Below are 27,157 nucleotides of genomic sequence, written 5' to 3'. Positions count from 1 at the left end.
TACGGGAACTGGTTTTAAAAGCTTTCAAACCTCGAATCTTCGAAAAATTTTCCTTAATATATTTTTCGACAATTATAAATACTAATTAAATTCGTTTTTTAAAATTCATTATCGAATTCATTACCATTATCAAAAAAAGTTATAATGAAAAAAATATAATTTTCATTAAATGGTACTTAAAATATTTTTCATTACAATTTTTTCTATAAATGGTAATGAAATTTTAATGCTTAATGAAAAATTCCCATGTATGTCCATAACTCACCTCTAAACACTAGTATTATGATAAAATTCCTCGCCGCCATACAAACGGAGCCGAAAATATCACTTTTTAGCTCATAATTTTGTTAATTATAATAATATCCCTTCAAAATCGGCAGATCTAAAATGTTTATAAGCCTAAACCTTTATGCCGATTTTGATAACGATTGGACCTCATTTGACCCTAGTTCGATTCAAAAGTTTAATTTCAGAAAAACACTTAAACGTCCATAACTCACCTCTAAACACTAGTATTATGATAAAATTTGGCACAAATAAGTTTTATATGAATTAAAATCACACCCTAGAATTTTATGAGGATCGGTCCATATTAGACCCTAGTCGCCATATAACTCCAGTTTTTTATTTTTATCTATAAATTGCTTAAACATGTATATAGGTCGGCCATGTCCGACTGCACTTTCCTACTCCTTTTGAATTGTTGAAGTGGGAAGTGTATGCATATATTTCCAAAATATATATTTTATAACCTAAAAAAAATCAGGATAAAAATCTGTCACATACAATGTGTCACGTACGATATTAAAAAATGTTCATTATAAAATTATATTAATTTTTTTTAATTTAAAAATTATGGATTACTAATGAAAAATAGTGTAAGAAATTAAAACAAAAAAGATACACCTACAGAATTCGCAGATTTTCGTAAATATTTACATGTACTTTAAAAACACTTCCGTTTTTGTCACTCCATATTTTAATCCATATTTTGGAAAATAAGGTTCCGAATGTGATGTTTCCTTTTGAAATATAGTATTCTTTAAATGGAACAGAATGACAAAATTGTTTTCCAAGTACTCCTAATTTTATAAAATCTATACCACTCTAAAGGCGTGCGAATGTCACATACAATCGTATGGAATTGCCCATATGTATGTATCAGCTAGCTACCTGCCAGTGTCATTTGTTCTTTGTTTAGTTATCCATATTCATTAAAAGGGATGTTTCATCTCCATGGTGTTTGGTCGTAATACCAATTCGATGTTGCCTTTCACTATATTTATTAATTATTATTTATTTACAATCATTTTTACATACATACATACATACATACATACATACATACATACATACATACATACATACATACATACATACATACATACATACATACATACATACATACATACATACATACATACATACATACATACATACATACATACATACATACATACATACATACATACATACATACATACATACATACATACATACATACATACATACATACAATGAATGGAGTAGCTTCCTCTGTTATCACAATCAATTTGCTCTTTCTTTTTCAATTACATATTTCTAAAAATATTGAGTTTTATTTTACACTAAAATTTATCACAAATTAAATTATATTTATTTAAAATACTTACCTACATACTTCTGGGATTCCGGCGTTTTGTTTATAAACAAGTTAGAGTGCTATATTCGGCTATGCCGAATCTTAAATACCCTCCACCAGCAAGCTACTTTTTATTAAAACTCATTTAAATATCTAATTTTCAAATAACTTGGCAAAATTTTTGTTTCCGTATTGAGGGTACTAACATTAATGCATATGTCAAACTAATTTTAATAAGGTCGAGAAAAATGTATATTAATTCCGTAGAATGATTTATGTATATATACAAAATACACATTTATATCGAATTTTATCCCGATAACTTTGATTGTCAATGTGCATTTGAGTAATTTTCGGAAATGGTCCTTATATGGGAATTGTGACCAATTATCGACCGAAAAGGAACAAATTTCATATAATGATTTATATGCCAAAAAAAAATCAATTCGATTTTTACTATAATAGATTTACTAATTAATGAAATATGTGCGTTTAGGTGATTTTCGGAAGTGCTTTATATGTATACGAGCTATGACCTTACACAAAACATATTTTTGTCGAATTTTATCAAGATATCTTTATTTGATAATGAAATATGAGCTCTTAAGTGATTTTTTTGAAGTGGACCTTATGTAGCAGCTATTACCATATATGGACCAATCCGGAAAATTTTGGAAGAGTGATTCATATAAAGATAAAACATATTTGTGCCGAATTTTATCTAGATAACATTATTATACCCTACACCACTTTAGTGGGGAGGGTATATTGGATTTGTGCTGATGTTTGTAACATACAAAAATATTCGTCCTGGACCCACCTTAAAGTATACCAATCGGCTTAGAATCGTTTTCTGAGTCGATTAAGCTATGTCCGTCTTTCCGTCCGTCCGCCTAACTGGTTGGCTGTCCATGTAAACCTTATGCGCAAGGTACAGGTCGCAATTTTCAAGATAATTGGATGAAATTTGGCACGCACGTTTTATTTGACCCAAGGACGAAGCCCATTCAAAATGGTTAAAATCGGTCCATTATTTCACCTAGCCCCCATAGAACAGAACCCCCCGAAAAGGGCTTCTGAGCTCATAATTATGTTAAATATACAGATATATCGATAAAATACGACATAACTAAGTTTTATAGAAGTCTTGATGACCCTGACAAATTTCATAAAGATCGGGCCCCATTTGACCCTAGCTCCCATACAAAGTCCCCTTCAGAAAATTACTTGAATGTCCCAAATTAACTTATAAACACAAATATCGCGATGAAATTCATCACAATTAAATATTATGTAAATAAAAATATATTCACAAAATTTTATCGGGCTTGGTCCATATTTGCCCCTAGCCCCCATATAAAGCCTCTTTCAGAAAATTAGTTTTTCATCCATAAATTGCTTAAATGTATCGGAACAAGGGAATATTGAAGATAAATGCTTTATTATGAAAAATAAATCACATTTAATATTCATAACTGGTGTAGGGTATTATATGGTCGGCCACGCCCGACTATACTTTCTTACTTGTTTAACAATTAAATATGTGCGTTTAAGTGATTTTGGGAAGTGGACTTTATATGGGAGTTATGGCCAATTATGCCTATCAGGAAAAAAATTCGTAGAGTGACTCATATAAAGACAAAACATATTTGTGTCGAATTTTATCAAGATAGCTTTATTTGACCATGTGCTTTTAAGTGAATTTCGGAAGTGGGCTTTATATGGGAGCTATGACCAATATTGGACCGATCCGTAAAAAATTTTGTGGAATGATTTGAATGTACACAAAACATATTTTTGTCGAATTTTATCACAATAGCTTTAGTTGACAATGAAATATGTGCTTTTAAGTGATTTTATCCCGATAGCTTTATTATTCAATGAAATATATGCATTTAAGTGATTTTCGGAAGTGGGCCTTATATGGGAATTATGACGAATAATGGACCGATCCGTAAAAAAAATGTAGAGTGATTCATATTTAGACAAAACATATTTGTGTCGAATTTTATCCCGATAGCTTTATAATTCAATGAAATATTTTATTTTAAGTGATTTTCGGAAGTGAACTTTATATGGGAGCTATGACCAATTATGGGCCTCTCCGGAAAAAATTTAGACTAAACATATTTGTGTCGAATTTTTCAAGATAGCTTTATTTGACAATTAAATATGAGCTTTTAAATGATTTTCGGAAGTGGGCCTTATATGGGAGCTATGACCAATAATGGACCGATTCGTAAAAAATTTGGTAGATTGATTTGTACGTACACAGAACATATTTAACACGAATTTTATCACAATAGCTATATTCATCAATGAAATATATACGTTTAGGTGATTTTCGGAAGTGGACCTTATATGGGAGCTATGAACAATTGTGGACCGACTGAGATCTACGTTGACTGTATGATTTCTGTTCATATTATATTTGCATGTACAAAATTTTGTGTTGATACCGATATATTTGAGTTATTAACGATAAACTAATTTCTGGGAATATATACCTTTGTATGGGGGCTATGGGAAATATTCGATCGATTGTAAAGATCTTGAACATAATTGATCACAGGCATAAAAAATTAATGTGTGACCAAATTCATCGAAATATCAGGCATAAAAAATTAATGTGTGACAAAATTCATCGAAATATCTTTGGTAGTTTCTGAGAAAACTTCAAAAGAATGTTGAAAAAACGTAATTTCTTTCGAGGTAGTCTGAAATTTTTACTCATAACTTTTTACGTTGTGAACCGATTTTGCTGATTTTCAATACCAAACTGCTTAGGATAATAATAAATACTTTGGGTGAATTTGGTTGGTGTTTTACACAGACAGACAGACGGACATAGCTAAATCGACTCAGAATTTGATAAGGACCCAGAATATATATACTTTGTTGGGTCTTAGATGAATATTTCTTGGTGTTACACACGGAACAACAAACTTATATATACCCTCTATCACCACTGATGGTGGTGGAGGGTATAAATTTTAAGCCGAATTTTGAAGGGGCTTTGAATAGAGGCTATGGTCAAATGAGACCCTATAATTATAAAATTCATGAGGGTTATTAAAGCTAGTAAGAACTTGGTTTTACAGCTTTTTGTCGAGATGGGAGTATATTAAACATAATTATGAACTTAAAAGGCCTATTCGGCGGGTTCAGTTGTATGGGGGCTAGGTGAAATAATGGTCCGATGTTAACCATTTTCAATAGGCTTCGTCTCCGGTAGCTGTTACAAAAAGAATGTGATTTAGTTTTCATAATAAAGCATTTAAGTTGAATTGTACCTTGCCTCAGATATACATAAGCCATTTATTGTTGAATAAAATTGTGGACATTTAAATGGAATTTTGAAGGGGGCCTTGAATAGGGGCTATGGTCAAATGAGACCCTATAATTAAGAAATTCATGAGGGTCATCAAGGCTAGTATAGAACTTGGTTTTGTAGTTTTTTGTCGAGATAGGAGTACATTAAACACAATTATGAACTTAAAATCCCTATTCAGGGGTTCAGTTGTATGGGGGCTAGGTGAAATAATGGACCGATGTTAACCATTTTCATTCTCCGATAACATAGAAGATCATGTGCCAAATTTCATTGAATTATCTTCAAAATTGCGACCTGTAGTTTGATTACAAGGTTTACATGGACGGACGGACGAACAGACGGACGGACATAGCTAAATCGACTCAGAAAATGATTCTAAGCCGATTGGTATACTTTAAGGTGGGTATAGAACCAATATTATTGTGAGTTACAAACATCAGCACAAACCCAATATACCCTCCCCACTAAAGTGGTGTAGGGTATAAATATTAAACAAGATTAATAGATTTTTAATCACATTAAGAAATTTTTATATGTGATTAAATTATGATAATTTGGAAAATGAAATGTGTAATTTATATAAAAAAATTTTTGGCGATTTTATATGCATATTAATAAACAACTATTTTGGAAATTTTCCAAATGTTAATAAATATAATTTTGATATAGTCTTACCTACTTTTTGCATGCATATACAATTGTAATACAATCAAGAAAGGAATTGTAAAAATTCTTCTACCTAATTTTGTATATACAAATACAAGAAGTGTGTTAAAAATATAAAGGATTCAAATAATTTCCGGACTACCTGCGACAGTCTTTGGCAAAAAAATATTTGTAAACTTGCAACCCAAAAAACAATATATGCACTTCATGTTAGAGACGCAGCGCCAACCAATACAATTTCGACAATTTTACTCCATTCAATTTCCGCCCATTTTCTTCCAAATGTGCACATGGATGGGAACATTTCCCGCATAAACGAATTTTAGTATGTATTCCATATAAGTGTACCACGCAATCTATATCCATTTTTTGCCCAAAATATTCATGTCGTTACTAAAATCGTTCCGAAAAAATTTAAGTGAAAGGAAGCCTATATATAAATATTTCAGTATGAAAGGACCTAATATTTGATAAATTATTATTTTTATATTGAATATAATTACTATATTGGCAGATTAGTGCAATAAATTTAGAATTTATTTATGTAATTTTTATTACAAAAAGTACTTGTTTTTTATAGAAAATTTATTATTTGAAGATTATTATTAATTATTTTTGTATTAGTAAGAGCAGCATTTTTAGCTCTTTTAGAACGAAAGGTTTTGAGGTATATTCAAATTAGTAAGGGACCTAATAAGGTTGGAATTGCAGGAATTCCTCAGCCTTTTTGTGATCCAATTAAATTATTTACTAAGGAACAAACTTATCCTTTATTATCTAATTATATTTCTTATTATTTTTCACCAATTTTTTCATTATTCTTGTCTTTATTGGTTTGAATATGTATACCTATATTTGTTAAACTTTTTTCGTTTAATTTAGGTTTACTATTTTTTCTTTGTTGTTCAAGTTTAGGTGTTTATACAGTAATATTTGCAGGTTGGTCTTCAAATTCAAATTATGCTTTATTAGGAGGATTACGAGCTGTTGCTCAAACTATTTCTTATGAAGTTAGATTAGCTTTAGTACTATTAAGTTTTATTTTTTATGTTAAAATATGTTAATATTTTATAAGTATCAGTACCGCAATTCAGTAACTTTTTAACGACAAAATTTTGTCGTTAAATAGTCAAAATTCGTTAGTTAACTATAATTGTAGTTAAGTGCTATTCTGTAGCAAAATATTTTCGATTTTTATCGGTAATCATTGTCGGTAGTCAACGAAAACCTTCGATAAGCTAACGACTAACAAATAGTTCTTGTTAAAACATAACGATATTTATAATGTTGTTAATTCTATAGATAAATTTAACAAAAAAGGTAACTTTCAATAAAATATACAACTTTTTATCAATTGCTAACATTGTTTTATTGATCAAAAAGAAGAATAATTTAAATAAATTATTTAATATTACAAAATTGCACAAAAATGGCATTTGAATATATTGGTATGTATTTGGAAGATCATTTTCAACATTATATTCGGACTCAAGAACGAAGAATACTTCGAAATATGGAAAATCCATTTGATTTGAGTGATCGCGAATTTGTATTGCTCTATAGGATAGATAAAAGTCAAATGCATGACATTATTGATTCAATACAACACAGATTCACTTGTAATAGGATTACTGGAATTTCCCCGGAAAAACAGGTAGACAATTCATCTTTAAAATTACCAATAAGTAAATAAGACAGCTTTTTAAGATTCTTTCTGCAATTCGCTTTTATGCAACGGGATGTTTTCAAAGGCCTGTGGGTGAACAGTGGGGCATTTTTATAAGCCAACCCTCAGTTAGTCGTTCTTTACATAGAGTTACTGATGCAATCAATGATGTGTTATTGAAGCAATGGGTCAAGTTCCCGATAACAACGTATGAAAGGAACAGTGTTAAAGAACAATTTCGAAACAGTTCATATCCCTTTGACGGCTGTATTGGTGCTATTGATTGTTCTCACGTTGCTATTCTTGCTCCTCCAAACAACGAAGGAGCTTACGTTAACCACCATGGTTACCATTCTTTAAATGTGCAAATGGTATAATATGAATGGAAATTGGAATTTTACAGACTTAAAATATAAATTATACATTACTTTTAGATTTGTGATCCATACTTAAAAATATTAAATGTGAATGCACAGTACTCAGGCTCCAGACATGATGCATATATATGGAGCTCAAGTCCTGTACGAACTTTACTGGAAAGGACATTCAATAGTGGAGAGAGAAGAACGTTTTTAATAGGTCAATTATATGATAATATTTATAAACAAATACGTATAAACATAAAGGAACTATCTATAATTACATACTTCAGGTGATATGGGATATCCTTTAGAGCCTTGGCTTATGACTCCTTTGCCAGAGGAAACTCCCGGTACACCAAGATTTAGATATAATGAAGCGCTTTGTAAAACTCGTAACTGCATCGAAAGGGCTTTTGGTGTTATAAAAGCAACATGGAGATGTCTTTCAAGGCACAGAACTCTACAATACAAACCTGCTTTTGCCGGGAAAATAGTAAATGCTTGTACAGTACTGCATAACATTAAACGTCAGAATAACAACTTCTCATCTAATGAGTTTAATGATGAAGTACATTTTCAAAGTCAAGACGAATCCCTAGAACAAAACCAATCACTACTTTCAGTAGCAAGACGCATTCAAAACCAAATTATTGAACAATACTTTAGTTAATTATTTAATATATAGAATACTAAATAAATTCATAAACATTTTTAATAAAAATTAAGATTTTATTTTAAATTTAAACAATAAAAAAAGGCAAAATAAAAACAATAAATACAATTAAGGTTTAAAAACAAAGTTATTTAATTTGACGCTTTCTTCTATATTTGAAAGTACAATTTCCATTCTCTTATAAGAGGCCAAAATCTCGTTTAGAACGACGAAACTATCCGATATTTTATTTAAAGCTTTTGCCGTTTCTTTTTGCGCATTTGCTAAATTCTGAAAATGATAAAAAAGTTATAAATTATTTATGTATATTAACAAGTAAGTTTAATCAGTCAAGTCCAACTATATATACCCTACATCTTCAGTAGACCTAATATATAATCAGACACTGTAGACATTCACCATCATTGCATCAGCCTGAGTTTTTGCAATTTGTAAAAACTCTTCTTTAATAGAACACTCCCTTTTTTTGGCGCTTTTTTGGTATTTCACTTTTATTTCCGTTTCCGCAGTTCGATGTAGTGGGAACTTCTGAAATACTTGCTTCACATTCAAATTCTACTGTTTCTGTAACATTTTCCTCTTGTCCAGTGATCGTGATTTCTTCATTTAACTGTTGTATATATTGTAGAATGCAATATAAGTGTATATTAATTTAAATCGTATTCATAATTAACTTACCACAGTGGTATCAAAACTGTCTGGAACACTTTCATTCCCCATCATGTATTCCCAACCGACAATCCCTACTATTCTCTCTTCCAAGGGTGAAAGGAAATCTTCTGATAGGGGTTTATTTCCAGTCTTTGCTCTCTCTCTTCTTAAAATTTTAAATTTTGAGGAAGCTTTTGATTTCATGTCCCTCCAAACCTAGAATTTAAATAACAAATAAATAATTTGTAAAGTTATGGTAAAAATACTTACAATTTGCCATTGGTCAGCACTTTTAAATGCACCTGGAATTTTGTTTATTTCATTGGCCAAATCTTCCCATTTCTTTCTTGCCATTTCCTTACCATGCAAGGCAGCAAATTTGCCTTCAGCCAAACCTTTTTCATTTTCCAGGAAAGAAAGAAGTGCGGCATGTTGTGCTGCTGTGGCTCGAGGGCCTCGTGTTTTCTTCCTAAGGAAAAATTATTAAATTACACAAAATTTTCGCTTATAATTTAATACTTACTCTTTTTTTTCCATTTTTATGCATAAACTTTTTTTTGATAATTTTATTTATTTTTTATACAACTTTGACATTCTCACATTTGTACCGATATTTATCGTTAAAATATTCTAACGATAATATTCGTTAACTTAAATTAGAGAATAGAACATTCGTTAATGCAACCGATATTTTTCGTTACTTTACGATATCGGTAGTTAAAATTAAAAAATTACAGAATTGCGGTACAGATATTTATTTGATTTTTATACCCTCCACCACCATCAGTGGTGATAGAGGGTATATATAAGTATGTCGTTCCGTGTGTAACACCAAGAAATATTCATCTAAGACCCAACAAAGTACATATATTCTGGGTCCTTATCAAATTCTGAGTCAATTTAGCTATGTCAGTCAGTCTGTATAAAACACGCTCACATCAAAACTGAGCAAAGGAAATCAACAAAATTCACCCATTATTTATTATTATCCTAAGCAGTTTGGTATTGAAAATCAGCAAAATCGGTTCACAACGTAAAAAGTTATGAGTAAAATTTCAGACTACCTCGAAAGAAATTACGTTTTTTTCAACATTCTTTTGAAGTTTTCTCAGAAACTACCAAAGATATTTCGATGAATTTTGTCACACATTAATTTTTTATGCCTGTGATCAATTATGTTCAAGATCTTTACAATCGATCGAATATTTCCCATAGCCCCCATACAAAGGTATATATTCCCGGAAATTAGTTTATCGTTAATAACTCAAATATATCGGTATCAACACAAAATTTTGTACATGCAAATATAATATGAACAGAAATCTTACAGTCAACGTAGATCTCTGTCGGTCCACAATTGGTCATAGCTCCCATATAAGGTCCACTTCCGAAAATCACCTAAACGTATATATTTCATTGATGAATATACTAGCTATTGTGATAAAATTCGAGTTAAATCAATCTACCAAATTTTTTACGGATCGGTCCATTATTGGTCATAGCTCCCATATAAGGCCCACTTCCGAAAATCATTCAAAAGCTCATATTTCATTGTCAAATAAAGCTATCTTGAAAAATTCGACACAAATATGTTTAGTCTAAATATGAATCACTCTACGAAATTTTTTCCGGATAGGCCCATAATTGGTCATAGCTCCCATATAAAGTCCACTTCCGAAAATCACTTAAAATAAAATATTTCATTGAATTATAAAGCTATCGGGATAAAATTCGACACAAATATGTTTTGTCTAAATATGAATCACTCTACTTTTTTTTACGGATCGGTCCATTATTGGTCATAGTTCCCATGTAAGGCCCACTTCCGAAAATCACTTAAATGCATATATTTCATTGAATAATAAAGCTATCGGGATACAATTCGACACAAGTATGTGTTGTATACATACAAATCACTCTACAAATTTTTTTACGGATCGGTCCATTATTCGTCATAGCTCCCATATAAGGCCCACTTCGGAAAATCACTTAAAAGCACATATTTCATTGTCAACTAAAGCTATCGTGATAAAATTCGACAAAATATGTTTTGTGTACATTCAAATCATTCCACAAAATTTTTTACGGATCGGTCCAATATTGGTCATAGCTCCGATATAAAGCCTACTTCCGAAATTCACTTAAAAGCACATGGTCAAATAAAGCTATCTTGATAAAATTCGACACAAATATGTTTTGTCTTTATATGAGTCACTCTACGAATTTTTTTCCGGATAGGCTCATAATTGGCCAAAACTCCCATATAAAGTCCACTTCCGAAAATCACTTAAACGCATATATTTCATTAAATTCTAAAAATATAAGGATAAAATTCGACTTGAACATATTTTGTGTGCATATAAATCATTCTACCACTTTTTTCCCGGATTGGTCCATTATTGGTCATAGCTCCCATATAAGTCCCACTTCGGAAAATCACTTAAACGCACATATGTAATTGTTAAATAAAGTTATCTAGATAAAATTCGGCACAAATATGTTTTTTCTTTATATGAATCACTCTTCCAAAATTTTCCGGATTGGTCCATATATGGTAATAGCTGCTATATAAGGTTCACTTCAAAGAAATCACTTAAGCGCTCATATTTCATTATCAAATAAAGTTATCTTGATAAAATTCGACAAAAATATGTTTTGTGTAAGGTCATAGCTCGTATACATATAAAGCACTTCCGAAAATCATCTAAACGCACATATTTCATTAATTAATTAATTTTGGCATATAAATCATTATATTAAATTTGTTCCTTTTCGGTCGATAATTGGTCACAATTCCCATATAAGGACCATTTCCGAAAATTACTCAAATGTACATTGACAATCAAAGTTATCGGGATAAAATTCGATATAAATGTGTATTTTGTATATATACATACATAAATCATTCTACGGAATTAATATACATTTTTCTCGACCTTATTAAAATTAGTTTGACATATGCATTAATGTTAGTACTCTCAATACGGAAACAAAAATTTTGCCAAGTTATCTGAAAATTAGATATTTAAATGATTTTTAATAAAAAGTAGCTTGCTGGAAGATTCGGCATAGCCGAATATAGCACTCTAACTTGTTATTTATTATATTTCCTATAGCTTTAGTATGATTTAGAATTTCTTTAGCTGAAACTAATCGAACTCCTTTTGATTTTGCAGAATCAGAATTAGTTTCTGGATTTAATGTAGAATATAGAAGAGGAGGGTTTGCTTTAATTTTTTTAGCAGAATATGAAAGTATTTTGTTTATAAGAATATTATTTTGTGTAAAATTTTTAGGAAGTGATGTTTTTCATGTATTTTTTTATGTTAAATTAACATTTGTTTTTTTATTTCAAGCTCATTAACTAATTTAATAAATTATCTTATCATTTAATAATTAAAGGATTAAATATGAAATACGCAAAGTAAACTACAGTTAAAATTTGTCCTACTAAAACATAAGGTCGTCCAACTGGTCGAGCTCCAATTCATGTTAATAAGAGTACTGTTACTAATATTACTCCTCCTAATTTATTAGGAACTGAACGTAAAATAGCATAAGTGAATAAAAAATATCATTCTGGTTGAATATGGACTGGTGGATTAGCAGGAATAAAATTATCAGGATCTCCTAAAAGATAAGGATTAATTAATACAGAAGTAACATTATTGTTATAACGATAAATCCTACAATATCCTTGAAAGTGAAATATGGGTGGAATGGAATTATATCAATATTAGAATTTAATCCTATAGGGTTATTTGATCCAGTTTCATGTAAAAATAAAATGTGAATTAATGTTGCAGCTAATACAATGAATGGTAAAATGAAATGGAATGTAAAAAATCGAGTTAATGTAGCGTTATCTGCAGCAAATCCTCCTCATACTCATTGAACTAAATCAATACCTAGGTAAGGAATGGCTGATAATAAATTAGTAATAACTGTAGCTCCTTAAAGAGATATTTGACCTCTATAAATGCTGTTCCTATAACCAAAAATAAGATAATTACTCCTACTAGTCAAGTTGGAGTAAATAAGTATGATCCGTAATAAATTCCTCGTCCTACATGTAAATAAATACAAATAAAGAAAAATGATGCACCATTAGCATGTATAGTTCGTAGTAATCATCCATAATTTACATCTCGACAAATATGATTAACTCTATTAAAAGCTAAATTAATATCTGCAGTATAATGTATTGATTATATCATAAATAGATTTAACTTCTAAATTTTGGTATTGTAGTAAAATATTTTTGTCTATAAAAAATAATGTAATTATTATTATAGAAAATATTCTTAATGAAATAAATAATAATTTAATTGAAAATGAAAATATTTCATTTGATGCTAAAGAAGTTACATAAATAAATAAAACTAATATACCTCCTAGGAATACCAAAAATAAAATATATGAAAATCAAAATCTTTTAGTTATAAGACCTGATGTTAAAGTTACTAATGTAGTTTGGATTAAGAGAGTTAATCCTAATTGCTAATGGGTGTTTTATATTTATAACAAGTAAGAGTGTTATATTCGGCTGTGCCGAATCTCATATACCCACCATCAAACCGTATGCCGTAAAAGGAATGCTCCCCTATAGTCAATTATGGCCCGAGCTCTTTTGAACTAACAAAATATTAATTAAAAAAAATATATATTTTATTTCAATTCTTAAACCGTGAGCGTCAATTATGAACCGATACTCATAAAATTTTGTACATTCAGGGCTATACTCGTATTTTAAATAAGGAACACTCGTAGTTTATTAGCCAAAACTCTTTCCTAAAGGGAACCTTTTGTTTATTACCGACACATTCCGCATGAAATTCGGAGCGAATTTCATAACCGTATTTCATAACTCATATTTTTAAGCCAGTAATTATCGTTTAAGTAATTTTTTGAAGGGGACCTTATATGGGCGGTAGGGTAAATTATATACCGATCCTCCCTAAATTTGGTGGAGAGATTAAACTTATGTGCGTCAATTTTCGTCACATTCATATTTTTAAGCCAGTAATGAGCATTGTAGTTATTTGCAGAGGGGGACCTTATATGGGGGAAGGGTCATTTATGAGCCGATCCAAAAAAATTGGTACAGAGGTTTTGGCTCGTAAGAAACTTACGTGTGTAGCATTTCATCGTTTTACTCGTATTTTTAAGACACTAGTAAGCGTTTAAGATATTTCCTGAAGTGGACCCAATAGGGGGAGTAGGGCCAATTATGGACCTATCCACATAAAAGTTATTAAAAAGATTTTGGCTCGCGAGGAACTTTATTGTGTAAAATTTTATTGCTATATTCGTATTTTTTAGCCAGTAATGAGCATTAAAGTCATTTTCAGAAGGGGACCTTATATGGGAGATAGGGTCATTTATGGGCCGATCTTAAAAAAAATTCGTAGAGCGATTTTGGTTCGCAAGAAACTTACGTATGTAGCATTTCATCGCTATACTCGCGTTTTTGGACCAGTAATGAGTGTTAAAGTAATTTTCTAAAGGGGACCTTATATGGGGGGTAGGGTCAATTATGGACCGATCCTCAAAAAATTTGGTAGAAAGATTTTGGCTCACATGAAACTTATTTATGTCGAATTTCATCGCTATACTTGCATTTTGGGGCCAGTAATGAGTGTTAAAGTCATTTTCAGGAGGGGACCTTATATGGGGGGTAGGGTCATTTATGGGCCGATCCTAAAAAAAATTGGTAGAGAGATTTTGGTTCGTAAGAAACATACTTATACCGAATTTCATCGCTATGCTTGCATTTTGGGACCAGTAACGAGTGTTAAAGTAATTTTCAGAAGGGGACCTTATATGGGGGGTAGGGTCATTTATGGGCCGATCCTCAAAAAATTTGGTAGAAAGATTTTTGCTCATATGCAACTTATTTATATCGAATATCATCGCTATACTTGTACTTCTAAAGCAGTTATGCCCGTTAAAGCTGTTTTTTGGAGGTCCACTTGTATGGGGGCTATCCGAAAAAGTGCTCCGATATTGCCCATTTTCAATACCAAACAAACCTTAACAATAGAGAATATTTATGCAAAATTTCAACTGTCTAGCTCCTCTCGTGTGGTCCCTATCGTGATTTCAACAGACAGACGGACGGACGGACAGACGGACGGACATGGCTGGATCGTCTTAGAATTTAATAAGGACCCGGAATATATATACTTTTATGGGTCTATGACCAATATTTCGATGTGTTACAAACGGAATGACAAAATCAATATACCCCCCATCTTTTTTGATGGTGGGTATAAAAATAAAATTAAAAATAATTAAAAGAGTTAATAAAATTCATTGTATAATATCAAGAGGTAGTTTAAAATAAATATATTAAAATATATTTGGGGATTAATGATAAAGAAATTTCTTTTCTCTTGAAGTTTTAAAAGAAATAATCTTATTTTTGATTTACAAGACCAATGTTTTTGTTAAACTATTAAAACTAATGATAGCAATTTTAAATTGAAGCTTACGAAGTATTTTATTTATTATAGGAGTATTTAATTTTGTTTCTAATCGAAAGCATTTATTATCTATATTGTTAAGATTAGAATATATTGTTTTAAGATTATTTCTTTTATTATTTATTTATTTAAATATATTAAATTATGAAAAATTTGTTAGAATAATATTTTTAACTTTTACTGTATGTGATGGAGCATTAGGTCTTTCAATTTTAGTATCAATAATTCGTACTCATGGAAATGATTATTTTCAAAGATTTACGGCTGTATTTATAAAAACTTTTTTTTTGGTTTATTAAACAATTTTAGGCAAAATTCAGGAAAATCGTATTTATAAACGTGAAATAGCTTAAAACACCTTCAATAAACCATTGACAATTAGAAGAATTTTATTGTAGGCTCGACCCTTCTTTAAGCCAACAATAAGTTGATTTTTAACAATTTTTTCTCAGATAAAGATTTTTCCGGTAATTTTAGGTTGATTGCGAAAACTAATTATGGTTTCTTTTAAAATAAAAAATTTAAAAATTCTAATTTTAACGTTTACAAATTTGTAAATAAAATCCCAGAAAATTTTTAAACGATTATATTTTGAGGAAAAAACTCAAATCTAGGCATTATTGGATTAATGCATGAATATTTGACAATATTCCAATTGTCCAGCACTATTTTTAGGCAATTTGGAAATGCGCGTCTGTCAACCAAATGATGCACAGTGGGGCAGAATGGAAATTTTTTGGAAATAAATCTGGCATTTCTAAACGGCTGATCCGATCGGGATAAAATTTGGCGTGAGCGTAGCCAAGGAGTATTCGAGTTTAAGTTTTGAAGATGAACCCTGCAGATTCCCCAGGGACGGCGCTGTGGCGGCCCAAAGTAGGGTACCTACGACCTGTAAAATTTTTAAACTCGTGCCATTTTTTTGTTTTTCACCCAAATACAAAGATTTTTATATTTTGTGAAAGCGCTCGACGAGATCTTGAAAAAACATGCTTGGACATACTACTTATCTCTTATAATATCCGAGTTATAGGCATTTAAAAATTTAGTGATACAAAATTTACCATACCTTGGTCCGCCTTTTTTTGAATACCGGGCGTAATTTTGGACCAAATGGACTCAATTTTTTCTTGTTAGTTAGACAACAAAATTTCCAATAATATACAAAAAATTTCAGATCAATATTGTTTACAGATCCAAAAATATACGTTTTTTAATTTAAAATTTCAAAAAATTTTAGATTTTTGGCGTTTTTTTGCCAAAAATGTGTCTTAACTCTTTTATTAATAAATAAAAATTTTTATTAAGAACATATAACAATTTTATAGTTTTCTAAAAGGTATCTTTACGCAGAACGCTTTGGCGTAAAAAACTTGTCCTATTTTTTGAAAATGTTGCCACTGCGTCCTTCCGAATATGACCTATTTTTTATCAAAACTTCAACTTTGGGCGACATGTTCTAAAATCCCAAAGCTGGGATCAGAAAACTGAAAGCAGTTTTGGAAACCTCAATATGTTTTCTATTTACTCCAAAAGTATTTTCCCAGCCCTGAAAGAAATGTGGACCCTATGGGCAAAAAAGTAAAAAATCCCATTTTTGGGATTTTCATTCCTATTTTTGGGAATTGCGGGATGCCCTTTGACCTTTTCAATTTTTTTTTGCATATTCTTATTTGAAATGACAAATTTAACAAGCGTTGAAAATTTCATTGAGTTTTGTTCATAAATAAAGATTTTGTCATATATTACATATTTGTTTAATTTCTAAAACTATGATTTATATCAAAATTTTAATAGGATCGCAGATAGCTACAACAATTTAGTCCATATTTATCCCTTAATATCATTTTTTAGTTAGATATGGAAATTCTCGACCCTTTACAAAAAATTTCAAGCCAATATCTCAATTACATTCAAAAATATGTTCATTTAAACCTGTGTCCTTTAATTTCATCTTTTTCATATTTTAGTATTAAGTATGACAGCACATATTTAAATCTTATATTTACCTATTTTCTATTTGTTTGCTTATCCTTATAATTGAAAGGTCCTATTATGCTTAAATTTTCAAAAATTTATAACTATTTTTTACCTAAATTTTTTCGACAGATCATTTCGTTCTGTTTCGTTTATGATCATGTAGGTAAAAATATACAGGTAATGATAATTTCGATTCATTCACTAATAAGAAATATCAATGACTGAATTACAGGTTATAGTAATATAGTCCTAAATGTTAATAGGTAGACAATTCGTAATTTTTTACTTTGGAATACCTGTATCGGAAATGACAAGAATTGGTATATAAGTAAACTTCTCAGATTTTAAGTACCATATTTAATAAATCTACAATGAAGATTACATTAAAGTACGAAGAGTTGTGTTCCGTTTTATGGAGTATATCTTCAAAAGGGCCAGAAAGAATTGAAGACATTTCAAATTATATAAAAACTACATATAGTAGAAAAGTAGACAAAACAGGCATATCAAAAATTGAAAACTTTTTAAAACTTTTTGATGTAAAAAGTAAGTCTGTGGATGGAAATCAAAAGAAATTTCTATTAAAATTTTGTAGTTGGATGGAAACTACTACGGAAATCTCAACTTTCAACACATCAACAGGAGCGCCTTGCAAGTCATACGAAGACTTATGTTCAAGGTAAAAAAAAGAAGGTAACACAAAAACTTTTTTCAATCTCAAATGAGGAAATTGCTGATACATTTAACGAAATGCTGAAAAAGGAAAACCAACATATGGATGTCGTACATATTGCAACTATTCTTCCTAATGCATCACCAAAACGACTTAAGCGAATTGTGGAAAGTATACCAACTCCAACATCATAATCAAATTTTACTGAAGAGGAAGCAATAGCGCTTATGTTGGAACTGGGCCTCAGTCGAAATAAGTACCAAATATTAAGGAAAGCTCTGCATGAAAAAGGACACAATATATTACCATCATACAAGGCGATCCAGGAAAAAAAAACAAACTATCCTACTAAATCAACAAAAAATAATGAAGAATTGAAAGAACTGAGAGCTGCGGAAAAAAGCAGAATCCAAGAAGAATTTAAAGTTCAGATGGGATTAAACATCGACAAACCACTTTCAAGTTGAGGTAGTACAAATGACGGTAATACGTCGAGAAGGTTTTTTCGTGATTTTGAAATTACTTCAAAAATAACTGGAATCGACAAGGAGTTGCTTCGAAGAGTTAAAACTATTTTAATGGCACTGAATAGTAAACATAAAATTAATGAAAATCGATTTGGGGAATACACATCTGAGATTTCTAAATTACTTGTATCTCTGTATCCATGGAGGGAACTAACACCAACAGTACACAAAGTATTGTGTCATGGTCAAATAATAATTGAATCGAATATTCTTCCACTTGGAGAGTTAACAGAAGAAGCCCAGGAAGCGAGGAATCGAGATTTTAAGCATGTTCAACTATTCAGCTCAAGAAAATGCTCCAGGCAATCACAGAATGAAGATATTTTTAATAGTTTACTTCTATCTTCTGATCCTGTTCTTTCAACTATGCGAAAAAGATGGATTTGTTATGAAACTCTATCATCTCAAAACAAGGAAGATTTAAAGGACTTATATTACCTTCTGGATATGTATACCGATATGACAGATTATTTTATAGAAAATAAGTAGTGTTAGGAATTAACTATATAAGTAGGTTGTAAGAATTAATTGTATTATGTTTAAGATAAACATTTCAAATAAAAAAAGCTATTATACTAACTGATGATATTGTATTAAATTGTGTTTTATATTTCGGTGGGCGGGAAAGGTGGTTTGTGTGGGGTGATTTAGGTGTTGTTGTGCGTGGCTCATAATAAAATTATAATTTTTTTTATTTTATATACAATATTATAATAAAATAATTAACTGAATAATTTTTAAAAATTGTCCAAATATTTTATTCAACACCAAATGTATGTTCTGTCATAAAAATATGAAAAAGATGAAATTAAAGGACACAGGTTTAAATGAACATATTTTTGAATGTAATTGAGATATTGGCTTGAAATTTTTTGTAAAGGGTCGAGAATTTCCATATCTAACTAAAAAATGATATTAAGGGATAAATATGGACTAAATTGTTGTAGCTATCTGCGACCCTATTAAAATTTTGATATAAATCATAGTTGTAGAAATTAAACAAATATGTAATATATGACAAAATCTTTATTTATGAACAAAACTCAATGAAATTTTCAACGCTTGTTAAATTTGTCATTTCAAATAAGAATATGCAAAAAAAAATTGAAAAGGTCAAAGGGCATCCCGCAATTCCCAAAAATAGGAATGAAAATCCCAAAAATGGGATTTTTTACTTTTTTGCCCATAGGGTCCACATTTCTTTCAGGGCTGGGAAAATACTTTTGGAGTAAATAGAAAACATATTGAGGTTTCCAAAACTGCTTTCAGTTTTCTGATCCCAGCTTTGGGATTTTAGAACATGTCGCCCAAAGTTGAAGTTTTGATAAAAAATAGGTCATATTCGGAAGGACGCAGTGGCAACATTTTCAAAAAATAGGACAAGTTTTTTACGCCAAAGCGTTCTGCGTAAAGATACCTTTTAGAAAACTATAAAATTGTTATATGTTCTTAATAAAAATTTTTATTTATTAATAAAAGAGTTAAGACACATTTTTGGCAAAAAAACGCCAAAAATCTAAAATTTTTTGAATTTTTAAATTAAAAAACGTATATTTTTGGATCTGTAAACAATATTGATCTGAAATTTTTTGTATATTATTGGAAATTTTGTTGTCTAACTAACAAGAAAAAATTGAGTCCATTTGGTCCAAAATTACGCCCGGTATTCAAAAAAAGGCGGACCAAGGTATGGTAAATTTTGTATCACTAAATTTTTAAATGCCTATAACTCGGATATTATAAGAGATAAGTAGTATGTCCAAGCATGTTTTTTCAAGATCTCGTCGAGCGCTTTCACAAAATATAAAAATCTTTGTATTTGGGTGAAAAACAAAAAAATGGCACGAGTTTAAAAATTTTACAGGTCGTAGGTACCCTACTTTGAGCCGCCACAGCGCCGTCCCTGGGGCATCTGCAGGGTTCATCTTCAAAACTTAAACTCGAATACTCCTTGGCTACGCTCACGCCAAATTTTATCCCGATCGGATCAGCCGTTTAGAAATGCCAGATTTATTTCCAAAAAATTTCCATTCTGCCCCACTGTGTGATGGACAAAATCATTTGATTTGGCTCAGACCTGGGATAAATGCATTAAATGTGTTAATGCATTAACAATTTTTTCTACATTAAAAAAAATTAATGTTAATGCAAGTTTATTGCATTAACATTAACATGGGTACATTTAATGCATTAAATTTGCATTAACATTAAATATTTTTAAATTTAATGCATTAATTTTACATTAACATTAAATATTTGTGAAATTAATGCATTAATTTTGCATTAACATTAAATATTTTTGAATTTAATGCATTAATTTTCCATTAACATTAAATAATAAATAATAAAATTAATGCATTAATTATCCATTAACATTAATGTATAAAATAATTTATAAAAATAAGAATACAGCGCTAAAGACCTCGGTCTAACTAAATTCAAGTAAAATTGAATGTGTTAAAGTCCTTTCTAATAAGTCCTATACTCGATAATACATATTAGAAGAATAGTATCACTTCCCGGATATTCCTTTTTTAGTTTTTTTTGTTAAAGTCCTTTCTAATAAGTCCTATACTCGATAATACATATTAGAAGAATAGTATCACTTCCCAGATATTCCTTTTTTAGTTTATTTGGTCTGTGGAATCTTATATAAATATCATATTTAAAACACACAAGTTTAGGAGTTATTAGAAAGGACTTTAACCTATTTAATTTTAGTTGTATTTTGTTAGATCGAGGTCTTTTGTGCTGTATTTTTATTTATGTTTATCAAGTTTTATATATATTAATGTTAATGGAATATTAATGCATTAATTTTATTGCTTATTTAATGTTAATGTAAAATAAATGCACTAAATACAGATATATTTAATGTTAATGCAAAATTAATGCATTAATTTCAAAAATATTTAATGTTAATGTAAAATTAATGCATTAAATTCAAAAATATTTAATGTTAATGGAAATTTAATGCATTAAATTTTACAAATTTAATGTTAATGCAATATTTTTTACATTAAATTAATTTTTTTTTAATTTAATGTTAATGCAAAATTAATGGAAATCGCCCAGGTCTGATTTGGCTTTTTCAAAGTTTGTTGGTTAAATATAATGCCATAAAGTAATTAACCATGTAAATTATATTGATTAGTGTTATACTAATGCAAAATATATTCGCCGGCATTAAAATTAGTCAAATATCAAAGAAATTTATCAATATTTGCAAAAATTTATCAAAAATTACAAGGAAAATAAGTAAAAATAAGAAAATGTGTCATAGTGATGTATATTTTGTCGCAAAATATCCGTTATTCGGACACTTTTAATAATAATTAGAAATTATATGTTATATTTATACATCTGAACTAAATAGACATTTATTAAAGCCATATATATTTATTATACCCTACACCACTTTAGTGGGGAGGGTATATTGGATTTGTGCTGATGTTTGTAACGCACAATAATATTGGTCCTATACCCACCTTAAAGTATACCAATCGGCTTAGAATCATTTTCTGAGTCGATTTAGCTATGTCCGTCCGTCTGTCCGTCTATGTAAACCTTGTAATCAAACTACAGGTCGCAATTTTGAAGATAATTCAATGAAATTTGGCACATGATCTTCTATTGGCCCAGGGACGAAGCCTATTGAAAATGGTTAATATTGGTCCATTATTTCACCTAGCCCCCATACAACTGAGCCCCCGAATAGGGCTTGTAAACCTTGTAATCAAACTACAGGTCTCAATTTTGAAGATAATTAAATGAAATTTGGCACATGATCTTCTATTGTCCCAGAGACGAAGCTTATTGAAAATGGTTAACATCGGTCCATTTTCTCATCTAGCCCCCATACAACTGAACCCCCGAATAGGGCTTGTAAACCTTGTAATCAAACTACAGGTCGCAATTTTGAAGATAATTCAATGAAATTTGGCACATGATCTTCTATGGTACCGGAGACGAAGCTTATTGAAAATGGTTAACATCGGTCCATTATTTCACCTAGACCCCATACAACTGAAAACGACGAATAGGGATTTGAAGTTTATAATTATGTTTAATATACTCGTATCTCGACAAAAAGCTGCAAAACCAAGTTCTATACTAGCTTTGATGACTCGCATGAATTTTATAATTATAGGGTCTCATTTGACCATAGCCCCTATACAAATCCCCCTTCAAAATTTGACTTAAATGTCAACAATTTTATTCAACAATAAATGGCTTAAGTATATGTATCTGACACAAGTCAACTTAAATGCTTTATTATGAAAACTAAATCACATTTTATTTTTGTAACAGGTGTAGGGTATTATATGGTCGGCCTCGCCCGACTATAATTTCTTACTTGTTTTTCTTAAAAGTTTGTTTTTATTGTCAAAAATCTATTATAAACAAAAATATGAAATTAAGAAAACCGAATCAACGAATATTTTATTCTAATTGTACGCAACACTAACACATAAAATGACAGCCATATGGTACAGTGCTGCCAACTTAAACATAAATCAGCACAATAGTTAATATACATTTATTATTTGTTTATGAATATCACAATTTTATTAATGGTTTTTAAGGCTAAAGTGTGCTTTAACTATTGAGTGCATTAAAAGCAAAATAAGATTTTTTTATAAATACAAGCGTTAATTTATAGCATGCTCTAAGCAAAAATGTCGCAAAATATCTACTGCATTTAAAATTTCTTAATCGAAAGTCGTTTTCTTCAACAAAATCTTCTTCATTTGGACCGTTACTAGTTAATTTACGATACATTTCTTTGTAGTAGTACTGGATAGCCACTTTGAAAACTAATTTTTTAGAAAAACATTTTGTGTGTGACAATATCGTGAAGTTTTTTCATATAACGTGACTTTTAATAGCCGCGGGTAGATGGAATAAATGTGAAAAGTGCTTATATCAAAAATGGACTATAAAGCAATATTTTTATATGAAATTGATCGATAGAGACATTTAAATCTAATAAAATGTGACTATAACAGTGATGACTATATACGAAAAATACTGTATAAGAAATATATTTTTATACCCTTCACATTCGTGAGAAGGGTATATATAAGTTTGTCATTCCGTTTGTATTTTCTATAATATAATTTTCCGACCCCATAAAGTATATATATTCTGGATCCTTATAGGTAGCGGAGTTGATTAAGCCATGTCCGTCTGTCTGTCTATCCGTCTGTGTGTTTGTTGAAATCAGTTTTTAGAGGACCCCAGATATCGGCGAGATCCGAATCTTAAATAATTCTGTTAGACATGCTTTCGAGAAGATCGCTATTTAAAATCAGCAAACTCGGTCCATAAATACCGGAGATATGAGCAAAAATCCGAGACAACCTCTGAAAATTTCATAAAAAGACAATTTTTTTCATGCTTTGATATAAGCAACAACACTGCTTATTCATTGAGTATTTCGTTTCATATGTCTGGATGGCTATGTGTTTCATTGCCTTGTTTATATTGTTATAACCTACACCACTTTAGTGGGGAGGGTATATTGGATTTGTGCTGATGTTTGTAACGCACAATAATATTGGTCTTATACCCACCTTAAAGTATACCAATTGGCTTAGAATCATTTTCGAGTCGATTTAGCTATGTCCGTCCGTCTGTCCGTCCATCCGTCTGTCCGTCCATGTAAACCTTGTAATCAAACTACAGGTCGCAATTTTGAAGATAATCCAATGAAATTTGGCACATGATTTTCTATTGTTCTAGGGACGAAGCCTATTGAAAATGGTTAATATCGGTCCATTATTTCACCTAGCCCCCATACAACTGAACCCCCGAATAGGGCTTGTAAACCTTGTAATCAAACTACAGGTCGCAATTTTGAAGATAATTCAACGAAATTTGGCAGATGATCTTCTATGGTACCGGAGACGAAGCCTATTGAAAATGGTTAAGATCGGTCCATTATTTCACCTAGCCCCCATATAACTGAACCCCCCAATAGGGCTTGTAATCCTTGTAATCAAACTACAGGTCGCAATTTTGGAGATAATTCAATGAAATTTGGCACATGATCTTTTATGGTATCGTAGACGAAAATGGTTAACATCGGTCCATTATATCACCTAGCCCCCATACAACTGAACCCCTCGAATAGGGCTTTTAAAACTTGTAATCAAACTACAGGTCGCAATTTTGAAGATAATTCAATGAAATTTGGCACATGATCTTTTATGGTATCGTAGACGAAGCCTATTGAAAATGGTTAATATCGGTCCATTATTTCACCTAGCCCTCATACAACTGAACCCCCGAATAGGGCTTTTAAGTTCATAATTATGTTTAATAAACTCATATCTCGACAAAAAACTGCAATAACCAAGTTGTATACAAGACTTGATGACCCCCACGAATTCCATAATAATAGGTTCTCATATGACCCTAGCCCCTATGAAAAGCCCCCATCAAAATTTCACTTAAATGTCCACAATTGTATTCAACAATAAACGGCTTAAGTATGTATATCTAAGGCAATTTACAATTCAACTTAAATGCTTTATTATGGCAACTAAATCACATTATATTTTTTTCAAAGGTGTAGGGTATTATATGGTCGGCCTCGCCCGACTATAATTTCTTACTTGTTGTGTGTTTATTTCGTTTAGCGTTGTTGTTGTTCGTTTTGTTATTGCTATAATAATGATATAAAGGGGAAAATGAAATAAATTCAAATTTTATAGAATTGATATTTTTTAAATACACTGTGGTGAAGGGTATATAAGATTAGGCATAGCCGAATGTAGCATTCTTACTTGTTTTTAATTAGGATTAATGCATAATTGATCTTAGTTCTCATATAAGGCCCATTTCCATAAGTCACTTTTTCCAATATATATCATTCAATTATAAATATATACGGATAAAATCCGGCACAGTATGTTTTTTATCGATAAAACATTCTGTGAAATTTTTTTCGGATGGGCCATATCTCCATAAAAGATATATATGATTTCTACGTAAAAAGTTATGAGTAAAAATTTCAGACTACCTCGAAAAAATTAAGTTTTTTTCCTAATTCTTGAGTAGTTTTCTCAGAAACTACTAATGATAATGGAATGAATTTTGTCACACCTTATTTTCTTTACCCAGGGATCAAAAATGTTCAAACTCAAAACAATCGATTTAAAATTTCTCATAGCTCCCATACAAAAGTACATATTCGCGGAAATAGATTTATCGTTAAAAACTTCGGCAAAAATATCGGTATCAGCACGAAATTTTGCACATATGTATATAATAAGAACAGAAATCATATTACCAACGTAGATCTGTATAGGTCGATTATTGGTCACAGCTCCCATTTATGGTCCACTTTCGAAAAATACTTAAATACAAATAACTAATTAAGAAATAAAGATATTGGAATAATATTCAACATAAATATGTTTTGTGTATACATATATCACTTTGCAAAATATTTTTCGGATTGGTCCATAATTGGGCATAGCTCCCATAAAAGGCCCATAAGCACGTAATCGCACATATTACATCAACGGTTCCCAAAAGGGGGTCCGCGGACCCCTAGTGGTCCGTAGCAAAATCCTAGGGGGTCCGCGAAGACGAACGAAAAAAATCATGAATAAAAAATATTCTCTATATGTTACAAAATATTAAAAATATCTCCAAATTTTTCATAAATACTAAAATACACAATTTTTATTCAATAATCCCAGATTTGTTGGTGACTCTTTGAATTTTATTGTTTCGGTCGTTTATCAGGATGAAGCTAGGCCCTACAAATTTATTGTTTCACTTTTATAAAGTAAAGTATTACGTGATTTGTAATTTTTATAAATATATATGTATCGAAATAAATGTTTTTATAGCAGACGGATAATGATTTGCCTTAGAATTAAATACTGATACTGGTATCCCGGAATATGAAGTTAGGTCACATTTCATAATATTTTTTTAAATTGTAAGCAAAAGTGTTAATCTAGTTAATTTTAAATATAAATATTCCATTCCAACGTGATACACAGATTTTAACTTCATTTTGTTGTCCAATATTATTAAATCAACATCAGAAAATTCATAGCGTTTTGCGTAAATAGTCAAAACCACGCAGTAAAATAATTCGTAGGTATTTTAAAATTCAAATTTAAGATCCAAATTCACAGTACATTCGCAAAGAGTCCAGGTCATATTGGGTAACGCATTCCGCAACAACATCGAAGAAGTCTAACTTTCACATATTTTCCCGAAAACTTAGCTTACATACTCAGCTTACTCCTATGCAATCGCAAAAAAATTTAGAAACATGACTCTTTAAGCACATGTCGACAATACTTGTTAAAGAAACCTTTTCTCTACCTTGACGAGAAATGAACATGAAAGCTCTCACGATCATAAAATTAAACATCATGGTAGAAGTCATTCTATATTTAAAACCATGAAATTGAAAACATCTCCGAAATACTAAATGTTCTCAATGTACGGGAATATTTTATAGGGTTTATGGACCAGGACTTAGACAATTT

At 30.4% G+C, this 27,157-nt stretch overlaps 2 protein-coding genes and 1 pseudogene across 2 annotated transcripts; 1 reads left to right on the top strand and 2 right to left on the bottom strand.

Moving 5' to 3' along the window:
• The first annotated feature begins 7,050 nt into the window (after positions 1-7,050).
• Positions 7,051-8,319, top strand: LOC119604931 (putative nuclease HARBI1). Its single transcript, XM_037957838.1, has 4 exons — positions 7,051-7,275; positions 7,329-7,658; positions 7,722-7,866; positions 7,940-8,319. The coding sequence occupies exons 1-4, from the start codon at positions 7,051-7,053 to the stop codon at positions 8,317-8,319; spliced, it is 1,080 nt and encodes a 359-aa protein (XP_037813766.1).
• Positions 8,320-8,430: 111 nt separating this feature from the next.
• On the bottom strand, positions 8,431-9,567 carry LOC119604930. The gene is made up of 4 exons (XM_037957837.1): positions 9,560-9,567; positions 9,244-9,442; positions 9,001-9,189; positions 8,431-8,592 (listed from the first exon to the last, which is right to left on the bottom strand). The coding sequence occupies exons 1-4, from the start codon at positions 9,565-9,567 to the stop codon at positions 8,431-8,433; spliced, it is 558 nt and encodes a 185-aa protein (XP_037813765.1).
• Positions 9,568-12,547: 2,980 nt separating this feature from the next.
• The window catches only part of LOC119604929, a 113,068-nt pseudogene continuing 98,458 nt past the window's right edge, over positions 12,548-27,157 (bottom strand).

This window comes from Lucilia sericata, unplaced genomic scaffold (assembly GCF_015586225.1).
Source record: "Lucilia sericata isolate MDLA Ls3-8-SP2 unplaced genomic scaffold, ASM1558622v1 Contig000444F_arrow, whole genome shotgun sequence".
NCBI classification, from domain to species: Eukaryota; Metazoa; Arthropoda; class Insecta; order Diptera; family Calliphoridae; genus Lucilia; species Lucilia sericata.
The sequence above is the reverse complement of the archived record's forward strand: the minus strand, read 5'-3'. Positions and strand labels throughout refer to the sequence as shown.

Coding starts and splice junctions, on each gene's coding strand:
- LOC119604931 (XM_037957838.1), top strand. CDS start 7,051: ATGGCATTTGAATATATTGGTATGTATTTGGAAGATCATTTTCAACAT. Junction 7,659..7,721: donor ATTCTTTAAATGTGCAAATG/GTATAATATGAA, acceptor CATTACTTTTAG/ATTTGTGATCCATACTTAAA. Junction 7,867..7,939: donor GAGAAGAACGTTTTTAATAG/GTCAATTATATG, acceptor TACATACTTCAG/GTGATATGGGATATCCTTTA.
- LOC119604930 (XM_037957837.1), bottom strand. Junction 9,190..9,243: donor GTGCTGACCAATGGCAAATT/GTAAGTATTTTT, acceptor TTTAAATTCTAG/GTTTGGAGGGACATGAAATC. Junction 8,593..9,000: donor ACAGTTTTGATACCACTGTG/GTAAGTTAATTA, acceptor TATCATTTTCAG/AATTTAGCAAATGCGCAAAA.